The sequence below is a fragment of the Rhynchophorus ferrugineus genome, unplaced genomic scaffold (genome assembly GCF_030347505.1).
Source record: "Rhynchophorus ferrugineus isolate W39M unplaced genomic scaffold, kcgeb_rfMv2 rfM8, whole genome shotgun sequence".
Classification (NCBI taxonomy): domain Eukaryota; kingdom Metazoa; phylum Arthropoda; class Insecta; order Coleoptera; family Curculionidae; genus Rhynchophorus; species Rhynchophorus ferrugineus.
In genome coordinates this window covers 11921509-11948841 of record NW_027472587.1, presented here as the reverse complement: position 1 = coordinate 11948841, position 27333 = coordinate 11921509, and the positions used below count along the sequence as shown (strand labels likewise).

The 27333-nt window shown below is 32.2% G+C and overlaps 2 protein-coding genes across 2 annotated transcripts in view; one reads left to right on the top strand and one right to left on the bottom strand.

Moving 5' to 3' along the window:
• The first annotated feature begins 944 nt into the window (after positions 1-944).
• nolo (ADAMTS-like no long nerve cord) overlaps positions 945-27333 on the top strand; it is a 546982-nt gene continuing 520593 nt past the window's right edge. The window contains exon 1 of the mRNA XM_076411466.1: positions 945-974. The gene's annotated coding sequence lies outside the window, so the exon portion shown is untranslated. The remainder of the gene's footprint in view (positions 975-27333) is intronic.
• On the bottom strand, positions 19466-27079 carry LOC143201790 (uncharacterized). The gene is made up of 2 exons (XM_076413048.1): positions 26529-27079; positions 19466-20529 (listed from the first exon to the last, which is right to left on the bottom strand). The coding sequence occupies exons 1-2, from the start codon at positions 26971-26973 to the stop codon at positions 19619-19621; spliced, it is 1356 nt and encodes a 451-aa protein (XP_076269163.1). The 5' UTR covers positions 26974-27079; the 3' UTR covers positions 19466-19618.

Genomic DNA, 27333 nt, shown 5'->3' with positions numbered 1-27333 from the left:
TGGGCTTCGTCGGTCATAATCAATTTAGACAAAAAATCTTCAATTTCACCAGACAACCTTAGGATTGCATTACTGTACTCAACTTGCTGATCGGGATCTCTAGGTAGCAATTTTTGTATGGAACCATTTTCAAATCTGTTTTCAAAATTCGTCTTAAACTGCGTGCAGAAATGTGTAACTGGGAACCACGTCTCCGAATTGATGTTTCTGGAGACTTCGCAACATTATCGCGCACTAGAGTCACAGTTTCCGCCTTACGAGACGTCCGTTGTCTTCCAGAACGAGGCCTGTCTGATATCGTACCATACTGTCGAAAATTCGCATATAAATGATAAATTGTGGTTTTGTTAGGCACTGGACGATTAGGATATTTTTGACGCAATTTCCGCTCAGTGGCCTTAATGGAACAATTATTCTCAATAAATATTGTCACTATATTTGCTCATTCTTGTGGCGTATATATATCCATAATAAAATTGGGACGTCTACACAACACAATGGTTAAAGCGAAAATGAGCTAAACGTCACATAACCAAGATGGCGCGCAATCAAAATAGTAGCGTCTCTCTTTTGCCGCTCCTCTTGACAACCAGAGTGTTGTCCGAAATATTGTATTATTAAGTACCAGTTATTTTCAATTATAAACAGTTGTTAAACATATCTTATTCAACGTATTATCAATATTTTCATATATGGTTAATTGGATTGAAAATTAAGATTATGAGGAACAATTCTGCATCTAAATCATTACATTACGATAAGAAGAAATTATTTTATACGATTTTTTATTAAATGAACCCTATTGTTTTCGTTAAAACTTGATATATATGTTATATTGTTGTTATATTTCATGATTTATTACAGCTAATTTCGCATTTTTACCAACAGGTTTACATTAGTATTGTATTTCTTTATTTGTTTCAGATTCTTTCGATGCTCAGATTTTTCTGATCCACATAGGGCCTAAATCTTTGGTAAGCATATTAATGGTACTTGTTTTATGAGATAGTATGTATTATTTCTATGCGTTGATGATTTTTCTGTCGGTTGATTATTTGACTATTTTTATTGAAAGATTAGAGGATTTCACTATTTTAGATTAAGGTCAAAATGGGTTTAATCAACACATTAAAAAAAAAGCATTTGTGTTTATTTTTTCAGCAATTAACGTATATCTATTCTCTAAAATTGGTTGTTATATTGGTAAAAAAAACATAAATTAGCGTTTATACATTTTTATAATGTACATTTTACAGTAACAACCTTACTATGTTAATTTTCCCTTAATTTATTTTTTATTTTATAACAATAAAAATAAATATATATTCTTCTACTGTTGGAATTCTGCCACGGCATGGGTATACTTGTTTCTTGTAATTGTTTCCATCGTAATGCCAGTTACCCGGCTGAATAAAACCTAGTGTTTTCTGATATGATTGAAGGTCCATATTATGCACTAGATTTAGTCTAGATTAACTCTAGTTGTTAACAGGAACCCCCTAAAATATATACTTATAGATAACAAATGTATAAATAAAAATAATATTTATTATAGTCATCATATTTATTCTCAAATGGTTCAGCTCTGACCAGTTTGTTAAAAACGCATTGTTAATTTTGTTTCTAATTTTTTATTTGTTTCTAAATTAATTTATTTAATTTTAATGTAATATTAATTTGAGCTTATGGAGCGTGTATTTTTTCGTACTTCGCCACATTTAAAAACAATTCTCCTTTTTTGATATTTTAGGGTTTATAAATATGAACTGGCCCCATAAATAATCACCATAGACCGAATACTTTTGTGACTCGGAAACACGTTAACAATTTGCCGAGAACAATGTGGCCGTAATAGTTATATGTCAAAACCTCGCTGTTGTTAATTTACCATTTAACTTAATTCGTATATATTTTTTGTCATTCACATGAAACTGATTTATGACCATTTCTGGATAATATTTGAATTCGAAGTGGAAAGAGTGTAATGTCTTTTAAGAGGATGTTCTAATACATAAATTAAAAAATATATATTTTTATCATATTTTAAAAGCATAACCTTTTAAGAATATACCCCTAAAAATATTTTGGAGTATCGAAATTATTCATTAGTACTTTTTAACGTTTTACGTGATATCTCAAGTTGTACTAAACCGATTTACTTCAAATTTGGTGGAAGCTTTCTCTATACGTTCTTTTATCCTATCAGAGTAAAACTATAATAAGAGTATAACTATTTCGGAAAAGTATGATAAAATATTTTTCCATATTTTCTTTTGTTTATTAATTGCCTTATTAGAGTGTTACAGAGTGCTTGTAAAATGATCGTTTTTGTTGGCTTTCAGGTTTCAAATATCCATTTTTGTATCTCTATCATTAAATCAATGCGCTCTTAGTTAACTATGTCGAAATTACAAGTTTTTCATTGAAATGAATGAAATAAAATCATTTTTTAATTAAACAAGTAAAACTTCAAATGGTGTTTTTGTTGATACTAAAGGCCATAAAGAATTTGCGCCATCAATTGTATAACCCTTTACTAGACATATTATTAATATTATTCTTAAATTTGAAATTAAGTGTTAATATTTTGTTCTAGAATTAAGTTTTTATTATGAAACTTACGAAACCCTCGAAGCTTTGACGCTATTTTCTCCCAACTCTGTATCAGCATTCTGTTACTATATATAAAGAGTATTTTATCTTTTGAGGTGTGGACGTATCATTGACTTACACCCTAGAAAAATAGAAATCAAATCCATACCTGGTGAATATGCCATGTATACTGACACCTTCGATCTTAACATTTTCATGAAGATTCTTCTTTTGTTAACCAAAAGTTTCTTGACTTTGATTATGACTTGATCGCCTGACTTGACTTGATGTTTGTTTTTTGTCTTTAAAGATTTCGAAAAGAAATTGATATGCTATTGATATGCAACCAAATATTTCTTCGAATATAAGAAATTTTTCACAATCTTTTTATTATGGGTAAAACTCGAAAATAACAAAAAAAAACATCTTCTGATGCAAAATCTCTAATTTTTCCTTGAGATTTGAAACAATTTTAAGAGAATTTACATCCAGGTTATGTTTTCTACCATAGAAGAATGAAAATGAGTTTGTAAACTCTATATTATAATTAAATACTTGAACAAGATTTTCTTAAGTTATTTTTTTATTTAAAAAGCTCATGTCACGAATTTTACAACTGACTATTCTCTATCTAATAATTTTTCTTTAATTTTGTTTTGAAAGACCAGATCTGGGATTTACCAGATCCAGCTTACTTATCATTTGATGGCTATGCTCTCTCTAACGCACTCCACATAAGCTTAAAACCCAGAAGAGCTTTCACACTTAACTTAGCTATACTGATTCAAAGGATTCACTCAAAGCCCAGCAGTTGAAGTATTTCTACGTTTTTATGTTTACGCAATCTCACTTGACGTTTTTTAGCAGACCATTTAATTTGTTGGCTGACCCTTGGTATCTTTGGGTCTTTGTGGATGTCCTCACCTATAACATTCCACGGGGCGTTAACAATGTCGCGAAGACTTTTGTTTTGATAAATTTGGATCTTATTGTCACGTTAGACAAAAAGCAAAACACATTAGAACCAAAATAAAACAACTATACTGGTTAGTCGGAAGATACTCTCAACTTGATCTAAAATCAAAGAGGTTGATTTATAATACAATTATAAAGCCAATTTGGACCTATGGGGTGCAAATATGGGGTTGCACTAAAAATTCATATCAACTAGTCATACAACGCTGTCAAAACAAGGTTGTTTGATTGATTACCAATGCCTATCGCTATGTAACCAATGAAGAACTGCACGATGACCTGGAAATCAAATGGATTTGCGAAGTTGTACGGGATTTAGCCTTAAAACACCAAAGAAGATTACTAAATCATACTAACATGGAAGCAATACAACTGCTGGACAGCGCGCAGGATGTCAGGAGATTGAAACGAACAAAACCATACGAATTTGTGTGAACATTTAGTGTGTAATGTTAGTGTAAACTATAGCTATAAGTTAATAATTAATAAATAATTATAATTTTATAATTGAGGAATACATACTGATGTATTTTCTCGCACTCGTATTGCTTGTTAATGAATCCAAGTACATAGGAAAAGTAGTAATAAATTAATTGTAATTAAGATTGTACTAAGCGTATCTAATAAAGATGTTGTAAAAAAAATTGTTGTAGAGTAATAATTAGGATTGTCGTTCAATCACCACGTTTATTTAACCATCACTAAGTTATTATCTGTAAAATTACGGATATATTTATGATAATTTTGATTAATAAAACATATTGATTACTAAAATTAACATATCATTTCAATATATGAATAAGGGAAATACAGCCATTATTTTACCGATGTAAATATACTGTGTAAAATTTTTGGCTTCTAAATTAGCGTCTATTTGTTCACAGATGATTTATTATCGGTGCGTTGTTGGGGTATTGCCAAAATATCCCACAGACAATAACTCAAACCGAAATCGTTGTAATTTCTCGTTAGGCTTATTGATTAGTGGCCACTTAAAATGCTGTAACAATGATAACAATATGAACATTAATTTTAAACTGGCGCTGTATAGAAAGTCGGACGACTTTCCATAAATCACCATCGACCTGTGTGCGTGTGTGTTCTCTTTAGTGTCCGTTAAGAATCATCCGCAATTAAGTCCATAAATGGCGAAGGCATTCCCGCCGACAATAAAACTGGACGATCGGCTTTGTTTCACTGCTGCTATTATATAAAATTATTTTATGTTTCACTTTTCATTCGATTATTTTTAATATCATTAATATTTTATGATAAATATTGTTACGCATACAATGGACATGACGACACTAATAGCAAATAATTTCAGAGATATTGATATATAATCATAATAATGTATAATATAATAATATGTATATATATATATATATATATATATATATATATATATATATATATATATATATATATATATATAGTGGTAGAGGCGATGGGACGTTCCTCCTACAGTTGCGATAGCCGAGGGTTCGAATCCTGCTGGGGCATGGTCGTAAATTTATGTTTGTGATTGCTTAAAATTTGTTATTGTAATACCAGTATCAGGCTGGGTGAGACCGGATGTTTTCTGGGATGATTTCTGAAGTTGGTCACTCGCCAGTCGGTAGACTTAATGCTGAGGACCATGGTTCGGAGCCCACGTTAAAGTGTAGGTCCAGTCTAGATAAACTCATAGTTGGTAAAAGGAGACTTTAAAATATATATATATATATATATATATATATATATATATATATAAAAGTCTCTTAAAAACATTTTTTGGAGAAACAATATTTATTCCGGATAAAATAAATATGTAGAATAGCCCTGACATGTTTGTTCTAATAATCATGCTCATTCTTAGACCCAACAAAAAAATCTTCCTTTTTTAAAATTCTGGTTAAAGCAAATAAGTTGGCGTGAAACGTATTCAACAAAATTAAGGGAACTTCGCAAACAAAAGTGATAAAATACAAACGAGAGAATGAAAGCGACGAGATATCGTCGGTAGTCCGTCTTTAATACGGGAATCACGGTTATAATTAGAGTGGAACCGGAATTCGTTTGATGGTTCCATAATACAAGTACAAAGCAACTTATTTCCATTACAGTCCATTAAGGATGCTTTCGATTTAGTTGGTTTCTGCGGAAACTCAATGAAATATGGCGTCTTCGGTCGGAGTTTCACTTTGGCGTACCTAATTGTATTCTAGTGCGGAGGGACCATCAAAAATTTATCGTGTTGTGAACATTAAACAATTTGAATTGTTTCGCAAAAGTTGCCACTGGATATTATGCATTTACGTTGGATACTTTTCATTGTTATTATTCATTATTGTAAATAAAAGGAATATAACTGATAGTGATTGTGACGAAAATGAATTTGCATCATTTCCCACCTTTACAAGTAACAGGTCAGGTCAGGTAATAGGAGAATTATAACATTTTGAGTGAAGCAACTTTTGTTATAGTAAAACTAATGGATAAAAAGGAATTTCGCGTGTTGATAAAATATTGCTTTCTGAAGGGAAAATATACAGTTGAAGCAAAAACTTCGCTTGATGCTGAATTTCTGGACACCAATTAACGACATCAATCATCAAGGAATGGTATGCTAAGTTTAAACGTGGTGAAATGAGCACCGAAGACGGTGAACGCAGCGGACGCTCAAAAGAGTTTGTTACCGACGAAAACATTAAAAAATCCACAAAATGATTTTGAATGACCCTAAATTGAAATTGAATGAAATAGCAGACACCCTAAAGACTCAATTCAACGTGTACATCATATCATTTACGAATATTTGGGCATGAGAAAGCACTGTGCAAAGTGGGTGAACGCGCGAACTTATTTTTTACCATAAACAACGACGACTTGATGATTCGGAGCAGCTTTTGAAGATGATCAAGCGTAATAAACCCCAGTTTTTACATCGATATGTGACAATGGATGAAAAATGGTTCCATCATTTCACTCCGAAGTCCAATCGACAGTCATCCGAGTGGACTGCATACGATGAACCCGCGCCAGAGCGTGGAAAAACGCAACAGTCGGCTGGCAAGGTTATGGCGTCTGTATTTTGGGATGCGGATAGAATAGTTTTCTTTGACTACCTTGAAAAAGGAAGGACCATCAACAGCGACTATTACATAGCGTTATTGGATCGTCTGGAGGACGAAATCGCCGAAAAACGGTCGCATTTGAAGAAAAAGAAAGTGCTGCTTCACCAGGACAATGCACCGTGTCGCAAGTCAGTGAAAACGATAGCCGAAATCCATGAATTGGGCTTCGTATTGCTTCCTCATCCACCGTATTCTCCATATCTGGCCCCCAGAGGCTATTTCCTGTTCTCAGATCACAAAAGAATGCTCGCTGGTAAAAAATTTGATCGAATGAATAGGTGATCGCCAAAACGGAGGGCTATTTTGAAGCAAAGGACAAATCTTACTACAAAAATGGTATGGAAAAGTTGGACGTTCGCTTTTATCAGTGTATCACCCTTTAAGGGAATTATGTTGAATAAAAAAAAAATTACCAAAAAAATTTCGTTTTAATATGGTAGGCCGGAGACTTTTCAGGTGATCTGTTACGCATAGGCTAATTTCGAAATCGCTTTCGGAACGATTCTTTTCCAAAATTAACCACTACTCTACCAATGCAGATAGTTTCAAAGCAGGGGGCGGGGGCTAGATAAAGCAGAACTACCACAATACCGATCGCCAGATTCATCTTGACATAAAAGAGTTACGTCTAGCGCGGAACTGGATGGCCGAAAAATAAAATTCGAAGGAGCGAGATAAAGTAAATCAGGGCCGGCTTTCAACTTCGATTTCTATTTACGAAGTTCGTCGGGAGGACGTTCGACGTAATTTTTTTTCTTTATTTTTCAATAGGATTTCGGTCTGGTCTAGCTCGGATGAGATGGTATGAGTCGCCATTGAGGCGAGTTTTGCATTATTTTCGAGATGTAGCCGAATTTGTCCGCTTTATTACATTTAAGGGAGTTTCGTGTATTTTATTTAGTCAAAAGTTTTAGATAAAAATCACAACGTCTCTATATAAAATAACCTAACTGTTAAATTTGATTTGGTTTTGGCATTTATCTGCATAAAATAACAGTTGTCCATTTAGGATTATTGAGTTATTCGATTTATACAGATCTAATGCACAAAATTGTTTTTTTAAATTCATTAACTTTTATATTTCTTATAGAGAGTATGAGCCTAAGAACTTGGCACAATTTTGAGTTCATTAACAAGCCTTTAACAATTGTCGATTGGTCTTCGGAGTGAAATGATGCAGCCATGTTTCATCCATTGTCACATGCCGACGCAAAAATTCGGTTTTATTACGCTTGATCAGATGATCAAAAAGATAAGCACTACTCCAAATCACCAACTCGTCGTTGTTTCTGGTCAAAAGTGAGCTCGCGCGGCACCCACTTTGCACAGAGTTTTTCTCAAACCCAAATATTCGTAAAAGATATGATGTACAGGTTCATTTGATATCTTTGAAGTGTCTGCTATTTAATTCAATTTCAAATTACGGTTATTCAAAACAATTTTGTGGATTTTTTTAATGTTTTCGTCGGTAACAACCTATTTTGGGCGTGCACTGGGTTTACCATCTTCGGTGCTCATTTCACCACGTCTAAACTTTGCATACCAATCCTTGATGGTTGATTTTCCTGGGGCAGTGTTCGGAAACTCGGCATCAAGGCAAGGTTTTGCTTCAACTGTATTTTTTCCCTTCAAGGAGCAATATAAAATATTGTACACGCAACATATGCAACACGCGAAATTCCTTTTTATCCATTTTTTTTTCACAATAAAAAAAATTGCTTCACTCAAAATGCTGGAATTCACAAAGTAATGATCTGACAGCTGTCAAATTCATTCACGGATCTTTTAAGGGTTAGGGCTAACTAAAAATTATATGGATTTAATTCTAGTAGCGCCACCTATATTAATCTTTTGCTTCAAGCGATTTCGAAATTGGCGCATGCGCTTCATATATTTTAGAATGTATAGAAATAAATTTGATAAATATATACATTTTATATGAAATATATATAAACGTCATCATAAACAAGACGAAGCCCAATAATATTGTAATTACATAACTGAAACATAATTGTACAAAACAAAAGGCCACCAGCACCTTTGCATATGAAAGCAGTGAAAATTCACTAAATATTTCTAAATATGTTCATCTTGCCCGACAACCCTCGTTAATGAATTGACTACTTCCAGCTCTTAGTTGACATATTGTCCATTTAACTAGCCTAAATCGAATGGATGGTTAATTGGAACAAAATGTGTATAAAAGTAATAATTATCTCTAGTATTACTTGTAGTAAAATTGTATAATATTTTTGCAATAGCTTTTACAATTTTTTTATTGAAACAAGAATAATTTTTTTCTCTGCTTCTTGTTGTGTATGGCATATATAATTTTGGCAGCTAACATTTTGACTATAAGTAAAACTGATACAGTTAGGATTATATAACTTTCAAAAATGTAACAAAATACAAATCTTTGTCATTGTTAGGTGGTCACCGAAATAATGATAAGAATGGATATCTGATATATTTCGGATCTGTTAAGCCGGTTTTATGTGAATATTTCTAGTTTTATTCTTCAGACGATTTTCCAAGTAACCGGTCGTTAGTTGTTCTATATAAAGCTAACAAACCATCTGCCACCTAAATACCATTTCTTCTAGGAATTAATGGGAATCATTAAGAGGCGATTTTCGTATTTTTGAGCATTCCGTCTATAACAAATCCGAAAATAGTAGTAAGACCATAAAAATCAGCCACATTCGTTAAATTCATCGTTTTAATGACAAGAAAAAGAACGCCACTTAACAGGAAAACTAATTCGACCTCAATAATTTCTTAGGTATAACAGTCATAAATTAGAAATAAGCATCATTAACGCCGTTAACTAAATATAGCTGTGATAATTAGATTTAAAATGTTATAAGTTGTTACTGAGATCTGGATAAAAGTAATTATAATAATAAATAAAAACAAAATATTAATGTATGTATGGGAGGACTAATAACCATTATGATCACAGAACGTAAATTAGATATTTTATGTTATTAAAGTATATTATTTTTCGATATATCTGTGTAAGCAAATACACATTTTTATTACAAATATTTATCACATATAGTCATTTATAAAGGTAATTGGTAATTGGCTTCTCCGCCCTATTCTATTAAATCTCATAATATGAAGAGAGTGATACAAAAGACACTTGACAAAACATTGACAGATTGACGTTTTTTAGAAGTTAGTTTAAATCAAAATAGTGATGAATGTTAATTAATACATTGTGTCAAAGGAAAAAAAAAGTTTACTTTGGTGATTCCAGAAACATTAATTCGGAGACATGCTTTCCCATTACACATTTCTGCACGCAGTTTAAGACGAATTTTGTGATTTGAAAATGTTTCCGTACAAAATTCAGTTTGTCCAAAAATTGCTACCGAGAGATCCTGATCAACGATTTGAGTACAGTAATGCAATACTATACTCAAATAGACACTAAGGTTGTCTAGTGAAATTGAACACTTTTCGTCTAAATTGGTAATGAGCGATGAAGCCCATTTTCTTCTCAGTGGTCAGGTCAATAAACAGAACAGTCGGTTTTGGGGAACACAGAATCCTCAACTAATTCATGAAACTTCATTGCATCCACTAAAAAAACTGTATGGTGTGCTATTCATGCTGGAAACATCATTGGTCCCTGTTTTTTTTGAAAATGACGGCCTACAAAAATTTTTGAAATTTTTTTTTATTCAACATAATTCCCGTCAAGTGTGATACACTGATTATAGGGACCCTCCAACTTTTCGATAGCATTTCTGTAGTACGATTTGTCCTTTGCTTCAAAATAGGCCTCGGTTTCGGCGATCACCTCTTCATTCGACGAAAATTTCTTCCCAGCACGCATATTTTTGAGATCTGAGAACAGGAAATAGTCGATGTTGGCCAGATCTGGAGAATACGATGGATGAGGAAGCAATTCGAAGCCCAATTCGTGGATTTTTGCCATCGTTTTCAGTGACTTGTAACACGGTGCATTGTCTTGGTGTGTGCCATCTATGTGTCAGGCCGAGGACTTTTCAGTAAACCTGTTATACTTGATGATACATTTGTAAAAATTAAACTTGATTAAATAAAAATCAGTATATCATAGATAATCCCAATCCATCTCTGTCCTCCTCAACTAAATATTTCTTCTTCACGGAATACAAAAAGGTGTCGATGTCCATTATATGCCCAATTAACTCCTCCAGCGTAGATAGCGTTGTCTGAGAGTGATAATGAAGATAAGAAAATTAAGAATAATTAAAGAGCTCGAAGGTTGGACCATAAAACCAGTAGTCGAGCGCATTATCTCGGACGCTGCAGATCCTGAATAATATCTATAAACGTTCGTAATTTAGACGTTGTCCTTAGGACCCGACTCCGTTATTGGATTGAATAAAAATCGACTAATATTAAGGAACAAATGATGCCGGTTAAGATTAATACGATTTTAAAATATTGATCATTAACATTGACGAAATCCGACTGATAATCTATTAAATTGAAATGCCTATCTGATATATTATGATGGGGCAGTAAACTGTATCCGAGGCTTAGGAATTTTTATCATTTATGACTACTAGGACCTGACTAGAATGCATAGATCAAAATTGGTGCGTGGGCTGTAGGCTGCCGCACAGTCAGGGTCCAGTTCTTTTTATTTATATATATAAAATAAATTACTAATTAACTGTTATTGCATTTTTAAAATCGTTTGGTAGATTATAATTATAACTGATGGGTATCGTGGAATCGATAACTGATAACTGATAGGGATGTGCATGTATATCGATGTTTTTTACATTTATAATTATAATTGTAATTTTATTTAGTTCCAAAGCCCAAAAGCGTTTTCAGAAATGTAACATGTGGAATACACTACTGTAATTAAAAAAATAGTGATATTTTAACAAGATTTAAAAGGATTATTAATTTTTTCCACTTTATATCGTTCTTTGCGAGCAACTAAGAAGATTAGGAGTAGTATAGTCTATTCAAAATAACAGTGAACTCAAGTTATCAAGATGTTTAATGTGTTGTTTATCGCAATTTGTAAATTAGTTTTAAAATCACACTATATCTTCATTTTCATTCTATTCTAGTTAAAAATAACTGCAATACTGCTTGATACGTTCAAGCATGTAACCGAATCACTCTACAAAAGAGGTCTGTTTGTTAAGTGTCCAAATCAAAAACCGCAAAGCCACATTCTTCAAATCATTAGTGTGATTTGGTTGGTTCGGTCGCTGTTGCTGTTGCTGCGGTTCTTCATGGAAACATTTTAGCGTGTTAGAGCTGGATTGAATATTAACATTGGCACTGTGACTAAAACATCTCAAAAAATGAAAAACAATATAACCTTGCATTCACCAAATTGAAACATCATACAAATCAAGATTATCTAGAGGTTAGCTGTATCAGAGATAATATTTATGAAATATATAAAATATTATTAATAAAAAAATTGAACCGACCTCCAAAAATAAATAAAGAATAATAATCGTTGTAGTAACCAAATAAAAATAAACAAAAATCTAATTTAACCTATCTACTACAATTATTTTATATTCTACTGTATACACACAATTTTGCTGAATATCTACCTAGACCTGTTTTTCAATATTATTATAACAATTAATATTGTAACACAGTATTATTTTATTTACAACCAACTGCTCAGTTCAGTCAGTATAGATGTCACAAAATTATAATGATTATATAATAATATTATTATAATAATATTATTATAATAATATTATTATAATATAATTATTTTCGCATTGTTTGGGCTCGGATAAGTTTGATTACTTTTTACTCTTTAGTGAGTTCCTTATTTAATTTTTCAAGTTGGTTCAATTTTTTTTTAAATATTTTATTTTTCTCTTTTTAGTGTAAGATACTTACTCAATAAATTACGCAGTTATTTTATTAAGTATTATAATGAGTAGGCCAAGTAAAGGTGCAACCCGTATGAGGAAAATAGGAATAAAGAATCATTTTTTCCCTTGATTCCCCCCCCCCCTTCCCCCAATAAATCCTGACTTGGTTCCAATGGGACCACCTCGAAAGTGCACTCTTTTGAATACAAAAAGGAATTTTGAAAATCGGTTCATAATTAACGGAAAAATCGGCGAACATACACTGGAAAAAATTATACAGTCGAACATAGAACCTCCTCCTTTTTTGAAGGCGGTTAATAAAAACAGCAAATAGTTTTTCCAACGTAAACATAATGTAATATAATTATTTCGTAGGAAACTGTTAATATACGAAGAAGTCTAATGGAGCTTCCAGATGTTTGTTTTAGAACATTAAAATCCTTAAAAGCATATAATAAGGAAAAAGAAAGGACCAAGGAAAACTTCAATATTAATTTTTAGATATGAAATACTTACAAAATAGAACATAGAGTCACTTAAGGCAAGATGATAATATTAATAGTATAAAGGCAACAAAATTTCACGGAAAAAGGTAAACGTTTGTATAAAATTTGATTAGATTTTGTTAGATATAACATTTATTGATAATTTATTGCAAATATATTGTTCTTCACGTTACATTGTTTTCCTGCAAACCCAAGGGCAACTACTAAGGAGAAATTAACCATAACATATTTTTGCATTGGTTTAAGAATCAGCTTTTGATGAACCGGGGGGAATCATCAGTTTCTGTTATGGTATACTGATGGAATTACTATATACTACCATAATTTAAAAAATTTATACGTAACTGTATAAATGAAAAACTGATCTTATACATATAACATTACATATTTTAACATTATTAAAAAAAAATAAACTTTAAAAATACTGCATAAAATTTCTAATTTATCAAAATATTATTTTCTACCTACAGAATAAGTAACTTCAAACTTTAAGGAAGAACATAAAATAAAATCTTAATATAAAATTGAACCAGCGCGAGTACCAACATAAAAATGAGTTTTTAAAACGCGATTAGTAATAAAACAAAACTTTGCCCGGTATATTTTATAAACCAATTCGAGCGAACATAAAAGCAAACAATCCGAACAGTGTATCAGTTTTGTTTTGCGGAAATTATTCTTCGCAAAAATATATTAAAAAAGTTCGTCTTATATCCCTACCCCTATGGGAAGGTTAGTGGAAGATTACTTTAAAGTAAATTACAAGCTTTGCTTTTATGTGGAAATTATGCCTCCCACCTTCCTTTTGCAATATAGGACACTACATAAAATTGATAAAAACTTTATGTGTGTCTTTTAATATAAATCAAAAAAGAGCAATTTGGTTTTTTTTAAGTAGTTAAATTTTGAAATGTAAAGGATTTAAAACAACAAAACCTTTAAAACTATTTTATTATACTTTTTTTGAAGCAAGCTTCCACGCCATTAACATTAGTATAATAAAATAAATCGATATTCTTTCAAAATTTCTATTGGTACTTCATTAAAATATCTATGTATCTTTATAAAATGTCGATACTTTTTAATCGACTTCGAATGTATTTTATATTCTACTATATACTCACAATTTAGCTTAATACATACCTAAACCTATTGATCGATTTACAATATTATTTTCACTAATACCAACTGATCACTTTGGATTCGGTGCCTTAAAAGTAAATCTAAAAGAATCGTGAAAGTAAAAATTCGATTTACTCTGTTTTTTTTTGCTCCTTTAGTTTTAGCCACTTCAACACTTTTTTATTAAATAAACCTATATTTATTTAATTAGAACTCGAGCGATATATATTTTAAATTATGTTTAGTGGACAAAAACAAATCAAAATAAATATATGATACAAACACAAACTGTATAAATAAAATAGCAACAATCAATATACAAAATGAGACAAAAGATAAATACATATTATGTATTTAAAGTTAAAGTGTAACATGTAACACAATGGGCCAATATAAAAATATAGATATCTGGCTTCGGACAGGACGATCTCCTACTGTTGCCATAGTCGCGGTTTAGAATCATAAAATACATGTAAAATACAACATTGTAACATTTGACAAGGAATAACCATCCCAGTCACGCCAGGAACCAGGTTGGGTAAGACCGGATTCTTCTGGGATGGTCTCTAATTAATCATTGGCCAGTCGGTAGTGCCGAATACCATGGTTCGGAGCCCACGTTAAACTGTAGGCTCAATACAGATTAACCCTCGTTGACAAAATACAAAAAAAATTAACGTAAAAACAGGTATTAAATAATAATATTGATAAAATTAGAGTTCATTATACATAATGTATCAGTATATTCAGTCAAAAAGTGTAGAAAAAAGATAACGTAAAGGTTATGAAGATAAAAGAGTCTGGGTTCTTAAAACAAAATAATATGAGGTAACTTGGATTAAAATCAATATTGAAAATTGATTTCGTGTAAATTACTAAAAAGTTTATTGGCGTGGTTTGTAGTAAAAAGAGCGTCGATATATCTGGGTATGTTATATTTATCTCGAACAGCTCTGAGATCTTATCATGATAGCTAATGTATTTATAGAATTTACTCTGTATACATTCAGTTACTATTCATACTCAACGCGCTGTAATGCACTACTAGTTCATATTTTAACGAAATGACACATACTGAAGCCTGTCATGTCAGTGAGACTTAAACATGATGTTAGTTACAAATCTGCCCGATGCAATTTAATACACAGTAACACTGCGTGTTGTAAATACTTTAAAATTAATTTATAGACCAAATACAATTAGCCAAAACTTAAACTTAAAAGATTCTTCTTTCTAAAAGCTGTTAGACTACTGAATCTCGTTACATCTCGGCCAATGCGATTATTAATCTCGTCCATCACCACCCCACCAATAAGAATTAGGAATCCTTTCATTATGACCCGACAAGACAATCAATAACAACGAACTAATTCATCGTTTTAAATGCATCCCATCTAATCTTCTCAATTCGTGACCAAAACAAGACCCTTTATCTAATTAAACTGTGAATGCGGACATGGCGAAGTCTTAACTTCACTAGAGTCAGATAACAAAAACAAAATCTGTTTTGATGAAGCGACGGATGGTCGCTGTCGAACTGGTGTGAACAGGGAACGGCCCCGATGACATTATTTTTTGAGCAATAATTATTTCTTTAAGACCTTCGAGGCGGTGCTGATTGGAAATGTCAGTCACGGGTATCGTTTTAAAACGCATTAAATCGCCTTTCAAGTTGGCCGGTACGTTAAAGGAACGGATCGAGTTATCGACATTAATTTTATCGATATAATTTGTTTATTTTTTAAATTTATGTCTAGATTTACGAAGCGATCGATTATCGCACTCGTTGATAATGTTGGCGATCTTTATATTTATCTTCTGAAAAGGACGAATAAAGGCATGACGGTCGAAAGGGAAAATATCGATCTCTCGGAGATTAAATCGATACTTCTTTCCGATATTGTTAACAATATATTTGTTTCAATAATAGCTAGGAAAAATACAGGAAATTATATCGAAAAAAACAGTGCACACCTTTGAATACAAAAAGAAATTATGAAAATTGGTTCATAATGAACGGAAAAATCGGCGAACATACACTGAAAAAGATTATACAGTTGAACCTAGAAGCTCCTGCTTTTTTGAAGGTGGTTAATGGAAACAGCAAATAGATTTTCGAACGTAAACATAATGTAATAGAATTATTTCGCAGGAAACTGTTAATCTACGAGGAAGTCTAATGGAGCTTCCGGATATTTCTTTAAAAGATTAAAATTCTTAAGAGCATATAATAAGGAAAAGGAAAGGATCAGAAAATTTCAATATTAATTTTTAGATATGGAATACTTACAAAATAGAACATAGCATCACTCAAGGCAAAATGATAATATTAATAGCCTAAAGACAACAAAATTTGACGGAAAAAGGTAAACGTTTGAATAACATTAGATTAGGTTTTGTTAGAAACAATATTTACTGATAATTTATTGCAAATATAATGTTCTTCACGTTATATTGTTTTCCTGCAAACCCAAGGGCGACTACTATGGAGAAATTAACCATAACATGTTTTTGCTTTGGATTAGAATCAGCTTTTGATGAACCGGGGGGAATCATCAGTAAATCGCCTTTCAAGTTGACCGGTACGTTAAAGGAACGGATCGAATTATCGACATTAATTTTATCGATATAATTTGTTTATTTTTTAAATATATGTCTAGATTTACGAAGCGATCGATTATCGCACTGGTTGGTGTGCACAATGTTGGTGATCTTTATATTTATTATCTGAAAAGGATCAATCCTGAAAAGGAAAAATATCGATCTCTCGGAGATTAAATCGATACTTCTTTCCGATATTTTTAACGATATATTTGTTTCAATAATAGCCAGAAAAAATACTAGAAATTATAACGAAAATAACGGGTAAATAGAAATATCGTTAATTTTTCACCTTCCCTAATATTATACATGTCTATTTAAATATTTTAAATAAGTGCCAGTCAAATCCCATCATGGTTGGATTACGAAAATCCAATATCAAATATCTGCGTTCTTGTACATCAGATAGTTCGATGGTCTAAACTTCACCAGGTTAAGGGTAACCGACACATATTTGATTCAACAATGTGACTTCATCAAGATCTCAGTCCCTGTTATGTGAATTATTGCAATACAAAGTATTAATACAGAGCTACTAAAAGTATTATAAAATCAAATTTCCATCGTCAAATCTATATAATTTAAACCGCTTTTGTGTTTTAACTATTAAATTGAATATTTGTAACCTTGTCAAATACATTTGCACAGAAAAATAAAGATTTAACTTTATAGAAAATTTAGGTGAAATGGGTCCCAATATGGTCATGGCTCATGGTGTTTGGAGTTAAATGAGTAACTCACTTCGATAAAATATATCACTCAATCACAATATATGACTCTATAAAAGTTATAGTATTCTTTAGAAAAATAATCGCAGAAATATTAAAATTAAACGAATCCCAGTTCAATTTTATTTATATTTTACCGTTGGTTGCACAAAACCAATTTTTAACTGTGAAATATCAGATAAATAATCAAAATAAAATCGAAGCTCGCTGAATGGTTAGGAAACGGTAAGTGACGTCAATGTTTCGTGGCACGCCTGATTTAACGGTGACTTAACATGGCGAATTTTGAGCTTTTGTATGTTTATTTCTGGTAAAACCTTAGTAATTCCACTTATATTATTATTATAAATCAATATTTTTGTGATTCTTTAATACAATCATCTAGCCTATCACAATCTCTTACAATAAAATAGTTTCTAACAGAGCATGATCATAACTATGCATGTTTACGAGTATGTACACAGAAAGCTTTATTAAACAAAACCTTTACTGGAATATAATGAACTTTTATCCCAGTTTTATATCTTAGAACTCTTCATGTTTATTATATAATTTTTCTTTGCTGACAAATATAAATTGTATTCAAAATAAATATTTTATATCAACATTATATATACTCATAATGTTGTGGCAAAACATAATTATATATGTATGAAGTAATTCTAGTTTTAAAAATGCAAGCCAACTTCTCGATTAGGAATAACTTGTTAGGCATTCCGTGGGAACTTGCCCGAAAATGAAAACTTTTAATTAAATTAATTATAAATATTTAATCAAATTGTATGTTTAACTTTTGCTTCGAGAGTTTTCGTTTCCTCTACAGACTCGGTTCAACTTTTTCGCTATGGAATACGCAATAAAGTCGTTTAATTTTTAGTTCAAAGTAGGCTATGTAAAATATTTTTTATATTTACTGATGCTTCTGATTACTTTCTTGATCAATTTCAAAGTTATATAATAAAGAAATGATCATTTTATGTTTTGGTCATAAAAGCTGTTTAAAACCCCACAACTATATAATTATATTATGAATATTACAATTGCTAAAAAGATATACACACTCAGCTGCAAAATTTGGTTAAATACTTATTTGCTTTAATTTTATTGATTTCAATTAAATCATCTATTAGCTATTAGGGATTAATTGGGAACATTGATTAACAAAGAAAATATTGTAATTACCTAATGAAATCGGATCAAAATTTATAAAAATATATTTCCTTTCATATTAGGTTTAGATTGATAATTTATTTGTTAAAATAAAACCAGAAGAAACGAATGCAATCAAAGCGAATTACGTCAGTGTTCAGTGACTGATATGACGAAAAATATAAATAAATGTGCTAATCGGATGAACAAGGCAAGGTCTTTGGTCTGGAAAAGATATATTTTTGATAACTTTTCAATGCTTTGATAATTTTTAGATATATTTAGATCGATTTTATAGAAATATAATCAATTATAAAAGGTAATATATATTATGGTATGTTCTAATATTTTGCAGCTTCATGATCATTGTATTCTCTTGGTGGATGTATAGAAGATATAATTGAACTTCTAATATTTATGTTTTGTTAAAGAAACAAATTTTAAGATGCGCTTTTATCCGAATAACTCATATTAAAGCAAGTAATAAACCATTACACTGAAAGTTATAGTTGTTCTCAAGAACTTTGTAAGAGACACCGAAGAGACTGAGTGTTTTTGTAAATTCACAACATTTGTAATTGTAAAATGATTTGAATGCCTACTTGAGTTCAATAACATAGAAGTGAAGACGTTCTTCAAGTCATGAATCTTGTACTGTATTTAATAATTGATTGATTTGGCTTGACAGCTTAATAAATATCAAAGCAAGTCAACTGGAGGCCTCTAAACTGTAAAGTTGTACACATACTCGATCTAGTTTCGTAATTTTAATGTTAACGGTATATTTGTATGGTAAGATGGTATGGTAATAAGACTTTAAATTAATATTATTATATTAAAATACTACTTACATTTTAATAACTACAACTATATTATATTAATTTTTAACTCACCTCAGACATGTTACAATTTTATATAATTATTAATACTTATTATTATTAGAACATACACAAGTAAATTTAAACAAATTACAACCAGTTTCTTTGAGCTGCCATTTTCGCTACAAACTTTATTTTCTGTTTACATTCTGGCGAGAACTTAAATCCTCGCATTTTTCCTTTCGGCCCTCCTGGTCCTCCTGGTCCTCCTGGTCCTCCTGGTCCTCCTGGTCCCCCTGGTCCTCCTGGTCCTTCTTGTCCCGCAGGCGTACCATTAGGTTCTCTGAAGGTCTCATTTGGAAGTGCCGCACTATTAACAAAATTATTAGGGTTCCACTCTCGTACTCTACCAGGCATTTTAGGCATTCCCTTCGGACCCAAAACAACACCCAGCATGATCAGGGAGTGATACACTTGAAATGGTGCTTCAATCCGTATTTCTTCCTGAAAACTCTCAAAAGTAAACGGTTTTATGTCGGCTTTCAGCCGTTGAAGCTGAGCGATGAATTCGTCGTAATAATAGCGTATCAGCTTGTCGAAATGATATTCTAAAACGGGAATCTGGACGCTGGAAAACAGGAGGAATATCAGGTCGCAGGCGAAGGATGCGTGATCGAATATTTGGAAATCGACCAGTTTGATATCTTCAATTTCATCGTCGGCTACTTTGAACATCACGTTGTTGACCCACGCGTCATTGTGAGCGATGGTGGACCACGGTTCGCGTATCTTTTTGACCCTTAATTTACTTTGTCCTAACAGTTTGGTAACGCGTGACCTTAAATGTGATGTGGTGGGATCTTCTGCTACGATTTGGTCCAAACCAAAGGAGGGCGGGTCCGATTTCCATTCAATGCAGTAAGGATTGATATTGGATTGGAAGAGCGCGGGCTTGAGTTGTTTCAAGGCTGCCACCGTCGCTTGAAAATTGGCGAAGGTTCTCAGGATTAGTTTTGTTGTGTCCAGATTGAAGCCAGTATGACGTTCTAAGTTTTGATAACCTGAAATAAGAGTTAAACTGAATTTGTTTATTTGTTGTATTACTATTATTATTAGTTGTTGTAATACTAGTGTGAGCAAAAATATTGAAGATTTTATAATTGTGTTCATTATAAATCAATTTTCATTTTACATGTTGCGAGATCAATTTATTGCTGTTGCTAATTTATACTGTGGCGACCGCCACGACCCTTTAGGCCACCACCAATTCACCATCAACAACTACAAAGGTTGGCAACGCCGGTGGATTGGTACCATGCAAGTTCCAGGGTATAAAAGACCATCACGTCGACGTCTCGCTCTCTTTTCTTATCACCGTCCCCTTGTAACAGTACTACTTCCACAGCGTTACCGTACTTCCTTCACCTTAACCTAATATCCTGTCAATTCTCCCATCGACCACATGTATTAATCGTAATTTAAAACAAACAACTTTGATTCAACCAGTGTTTTTAGTTCCCGTGCAAATTCCTTCCAAAAATAGTAGTGAGTGTTCTGACAAATAATCGCAGCGGCAGCCACACATTTCGACCGACCGACCGACTCGACGAACATTCCTACAATACCATAAAAATATTATTGAAACCAAATATAGAAAGATTCTAAATGAGGACCATTGAAAACATCAGCATTTTATCCTGAGGGAATTTAATTTACCATATAAAGTTAACATTTTATATCTATGAATTAATTTTGAAGAATTTGCAACAGATATGTCTCATTTTGAAGATCAATTTGTCAGCAATTTTGGTCAATTTGGAAAAAAAAAGACGGCTGAAGGTCATCGAATGCTGAAAGAAGTTTACCATGCTCCATCGATTTTAAAATCTGCTGATTTTGATGTTTTCAAAGTGGCGATTTTATCACCAAATACAAATAACATTTTGGACAGCGAAATATATTTGAATGAAACCAAGAGACCTTGAAAGGTGTTTGGTCCTCTCTCTCTCTCTCTCTCTCTCTCTCTCTCTCTCTCTCTCTCTTACACACACACACACTCTCTGTATTCTTCTATCTGCATTTGATGGGATCAGAGTGGTGTTGCGACTATGAGCTGCTAAAAATCGATTGATTACAATTGATGTGTTTGAGTCGAACACTACGTGAAAATCGGCTAGAATACAAGCAAAGACACAGCAATATTACTCTTCAGCATAACAACGTTTGACCACATGTTGCAAAACCGGTGAAAGCATACTTGTAAATTTTAAAATCGAAAGCGCTACTCCACCCGCTGTATTCTTCAGACCTTGCTCCTTCTGTTTACTACTTTTTCCAACATATGAGTTGTGACCTGCCTCAGTAGCGCGTCGCTTTTTGTTATTACCAAAAATGTGTCGATTCGTGTATAGCTTCAAAAGGTACATCGTCCTTTCGAGATTGAATCCGTAAATTGCTTGAGGGAAAGGAAAAAGTAGCGGCTATCGTTTGCACCGATATTTCAAAATAAAGCTTGGATTAAAAAAAATTCAAACCTAATTTATTTACCTTATATTATACTAACAGGAAATGATAAATATAGAATATAAGATAAAATAGATACATTCCAAATATTTTGGCTGTATGGAAAAATAATCTTATATTAACCGTTTTGTGACGTTGGGAACCATCGAAATGAAACATTAGAAACAATCGATAGCCGCAAACAGTCGAACCAGTCAATAGTCGAACATGTAGTCGAATGCAGACACTCCGAAGTTTTTTCTATCGTGACTTAAGACAGAGACTAGATCCCGTGGTAAGTTTGGGAGAGAAAAGGACAGAGATAATTGTTTGGATCTCTGTAAAGTAGAGATCAATTCACTTTAAATAAGTTAAAATTGGCAAGTGGCAGTGTAAAATTAATTTATATTTTAGTATTACTTTGATTTTATAAAAAAAACGAATGGAAGAGTGATACTAAATATGTTTCATCGTATCGACTTAATATAATAAATTTAATTAGTTAGTACTATTTCATTCGAAAGTGTCCTTACGAATATTTTTAGTTTTTTCAACCGTGGTATAAGTGATACAGGGATATACGTATTCTTTCTTATACCAATTTAAAAAAAAAATAATAGTTTCTGAATTATGTTATACTGCTAAAGAATAGTTTCATTTTGAATGATGTAAAATTATTTTTATATTTTAGAGCTCTTTTTGGATTAGTAAAATGGAATGTAATAATGACCACTAAATTTTTGTATAGCATTGTAATTAAATTTGAATAGCAATTTTTTCAATAACATAATATATCACATCACTACATAGTATAAAACAAAGTCGCCTTTTCTGTCCCTATATCCCTATGTGCGCTTAAATCTTTAAAACTACGCAACGGATTTTGATGCGGTTTTTTTCAATAGATAGAGTGATTCAAGAGGAAGGATAAGAAGGAAGGATATAGATCAATATGGTTCCTTACAGCATGTAAATTAAACAAATATTTTCGGAGATATTACAAATTTAAAATTTGCTTAGATATTCCAAAGATAGCAGGAAATCTTCATAGTAAGTATAGGGGAAGAGGAATTGTTTTACTCCAAATTTAATGCGTGCAGGCCAAGGGCAGTAATGAATGAACCAAAAATACTGGATCGATTTTAATCATGTTTTCATTGAGTGACATAGGCATATATATTTTATGCCCGTGCAAAGTCGGAGCGGGTCGCTATGTTTTTATATACAACGTTCATATTTTTTCTGTAATGTATTTAATTTAGTATCAGCATTGCACCCGTGCGAAGCCGGGGCGGGTCGCTAGTAGATAATATAATAAAATTGAAAATGTATTGAAGATGTACAATATTGTCTTAAGCATATGGCTAAGGTAACATAACGTAACAATCAAAATGTTGTTCTTCTTTACTCTATTACTTTGTTCCTAAATCCTTCTATATGAATATACATTGTTAGTTACATTTTTTTGTTACACACATTTTAGTTTGTATAAGCATAAATTCGACACATTATTTTCAAGGTCATGGCTACAATAGCAAAGCCAAAACGCCGAAAACTAATCGGTATAAAATTGAATTAAAAACAGTTACAAATGAAACATTTGAATTAAACTGACGACTGAAGCTAGCAACGAATGTTTCATTCGATAGAAAAAAATTGCGAATTATTAAACAGCCAATAGTCGTTTTCATTTAGTAGTTCCCAACGTTTTATTTTACATAATTATTTCAGTTTGATTAATTTTAATAAACCCAGTCAAAAAAATATTATTGTAAAATACGTACAATTCATTATTGCCAATACTTAAAATAATTAAAAACAATAGCTATTGTTAGTCGTTATCTCAAGATTGTTCCTCTTAACGTAACGAAATGTAGGAGATTTTTGAAAATTAAAAGTACAAACGATTTTACCGAGTCGATAATTTTAATGAGTCACGATTTAAATGAGAAAATGTTCATTGAAACATGATGTTAAAATATATTGCATCCGTAAATAAATGGCATAAACCAGGTACTCATATCGTTCCTAACTTCTTGCTCTTATGCATTTAACGTACAGATACTTATTGGTTACAAATTTATATATGCTATCAAATATTTATTTATTATTTTATGTGACGAACTTCGTCAACCATTCCTAAAATAATTTTGTTTGATATTATCTAACTCAGATTAATGTAATAAATTGCAATTGTAATTATATAAGGATTATTCAATAATTTAATATTTTTTCTCATTTTATCAATTGTTCCATTGTTAATTTTTATTGAAGTATGATCTGTTCCTACTTTTTTCGTATTTTTTATTCTATTAGATGGAGAAACGACCTCTCTTCTTCAGCGTATTTGGAAAAATTGTGGCAGTGCCTGGTGTCCATTGTAAGTGAGGCTCTAATTTCAATGTTTTCATGTAAATTCTCCCGAATTTTGCTTATGCTTGTTTTTGTTTCATTTTGATTCAATTGAAGACTTTAGTAGTAACATTTAACAGCAGTAAGTCGGCGAGATTAGTAAAAGACGAAGGAAGCAAGCCAAGAAAGATTACACCTCAAAAACGTATCGTTATTGATGATTTTGTTCGAATTGGTTACTTGATAGGAGCTCGGTAAACGTCCCTGCAGATTGTTAAAAATTAAAGAAGTAGAGATTGAACTCAAACTTTTGTGGATACTATCGCGTCATATTGCTGTAACTGGAGGTAACTTGAAGGTATGTCGGCTTATGTGAGATAACTACATGACAATTCTATGGTCTAATGTTTCATCGTTGATCTACTAAATTCATAGGTCATGCGAGGGTCACTATATATATTTCGCGACTAGGAAAGAAAAACAACTAGTTAAACCGCGAATATATTTTTATTGTTTTTCAAAGTACTCGCCACGATGATCGATACACTATTGCATATGCTTAAACCAATTTTTGAAAGCATTTATTCCATTCCGAATGAGGTATCTTCAAAACATGATTTCTTTCTTCACAGAGGGGAACAAAAAGAAGTCATAGGGTGTCAAATCAGGGCTGTACGGCGGTTGACCTATCGATTCGATGTTTTGAGTGCTCAAATAGTTTGTTGTTTCAGCCGATGTGTGAGAGGTCGCATTGTCATGGTGAAGAATAATCCGGCATCTCTTGTTTGTTTTCATAATTTCACCGAAGACTTCTGGCAAACAAATGGTTGTGTACCAATCAGAATTTATTGTTCTACGATCCTCTAGAGGCACTATTGCAATATGACCAGATTTCTCGAAGAAACAGGCCACCATTTTATTGAAGTGCTTCGTGCGCGAACAACTTTTGTTGGATTTGGTTCATCTTGGAACACCCATACAGTCGACTACTGCTTACGTTCGGGCTTATACGAATACGTCGTCACCTGTCACGATTTTATGAACGTCTTTGGAAGCATCGCGATAGAGTTTCTTCGACACGAGCCTTTTTTGAGCGATTGTCAAATTGTGTGGGGTCCAACGCGAACATAAGGGATAATGCTTAGGGATGCCTCAGTCTCGCAATAGATGAGATGACGATCTTGCTTAATCATTTCGCACACAGCATCGATATTTTCTGACGCAACAGCCGATTTTGGACGACCTTCACGAAACTCGTCGGACAGCGAACTACGACCACGATTGAATTCACTAAACCAGCGGTACACGGTGGTTTTTGATGGAGCTTCATCGATAAAAGTCAAATTAAGTTAATTGATGCACTTTTGTTTGAAAATCGTAAAAAATCATTGCACGAAAGTGTTCACGATTCAGTTCCATTTTTTGCCGAGACGAAACTTTCAACTAAATATAAAATAAACTAATAGCGTCCGTGCGACAAAATGTTCTGAGTACATATATCGTCAAACATTTTAAGCTTTACGATGGAACCGTCATGGATTCACCGACGGACTCACATTACAATAGTGTTGCCAATTCCCGAAATATAAATAGTGACCATCGTATATGCTGCCAATTCTAAAATGTTTTATATCATAATAATTCAACGAATTTTGCTATGCAATTCATTAACTCAGTATTTTTTAAATTTTGTTGGTTTTTTATTTAATTTTAGTGTATTGTAAAAAATATGGTTAAGTCAATCTTATATATTTATGATTCTGTTCGTGTTCCTGTAATAAATGGTTTGGAAATATATAAAAGTTCTTCCTTTTTATTTTAAAAAATGGGTTAGTTTTACCCATGGGTCTATTAGTTTTGGAATACTTTCGTGACTCCATTCGTTGTCAACTCTAGAAACATAATCAATTTTACATCATCAAAACTAATATTCAACGGTTAGTTTTGAATTATTAGAGAGAAGTAAAATCTAATACAAATACTATTTTGTTGGTTACTAATTCGGCATCATTGACCTAAATATTTTGTTCTGTAACATCTGTGATATCAAAATATAGATGATAAATTATCACGGTATTTTAATAAAAAGTAATTCATAATTTACAGCATTTGTACTAAACTATTTCAAGGTCAATGCGCTGATAAATATTTCAAGTATCTGAACAAAATTGGTTCGGTTACCCTTCAGTAAATTTAGTAAACTTACCGCTAATTTTTAGATTTTCCATCAGAATAATGGCGTTATTATCGACGTTGGTCGCACTTTTATTCAGACTTATTCTCGCACCGTATAACTTCGGGAAATAATCCATTAACTCAGGTTCATTTATGCCTTGATCTTGCTGGAACTGTCTCAGGGTCGGCACAATGACGGAGTAAAACCCAATTTCGTTCTTGTATGTTACTTGTGTGTTGAACATCTCCATTTGCATGTCCGTGAGTGGTACGAGCTTACCGACTGCATGAACGACCTGTTCTTTTCCATCATCATCGACTGTGATGTCCACTTTTACCATTTCACTACCGAAATTTTCACCAAATTGTGTAAGCGGACTGACTTCATGTTTAAGAACTCGTCCCTTAACATGTTTTGAAATTAGACTTTCCACATCTTCTATGTGCTTGGTGTCGTCTCTCTTGTTCATAAACATTTTCTGTGGTGCCCTTTAATCTCTGCCAATTGGATTTGAAAATTTTGTCTGAAATTGATCAATAATGTTGTTCGGTATGCAATTGTTTAATGAACTGTGCTCTGATAAGGATAATCAATGTTTTATAGTAATTAGTGTTTTGAGTGGCCCGATAGATAACATGTAATTTATACCTACTGTTGCGTAATTATATCAGATAGGTTTTGTGTTAAAGGGCTAGGGGTTTATGTTGGTTATTTTTTTGTAATGATGGAGCCAGTAAAATCGATAGGATAGTAAAAATACGCTATTATAGGACAAAAGCTTTAATAATTGTTTAATACGACAAGTATTATGGAAATATAATATTACTGGCTTTCG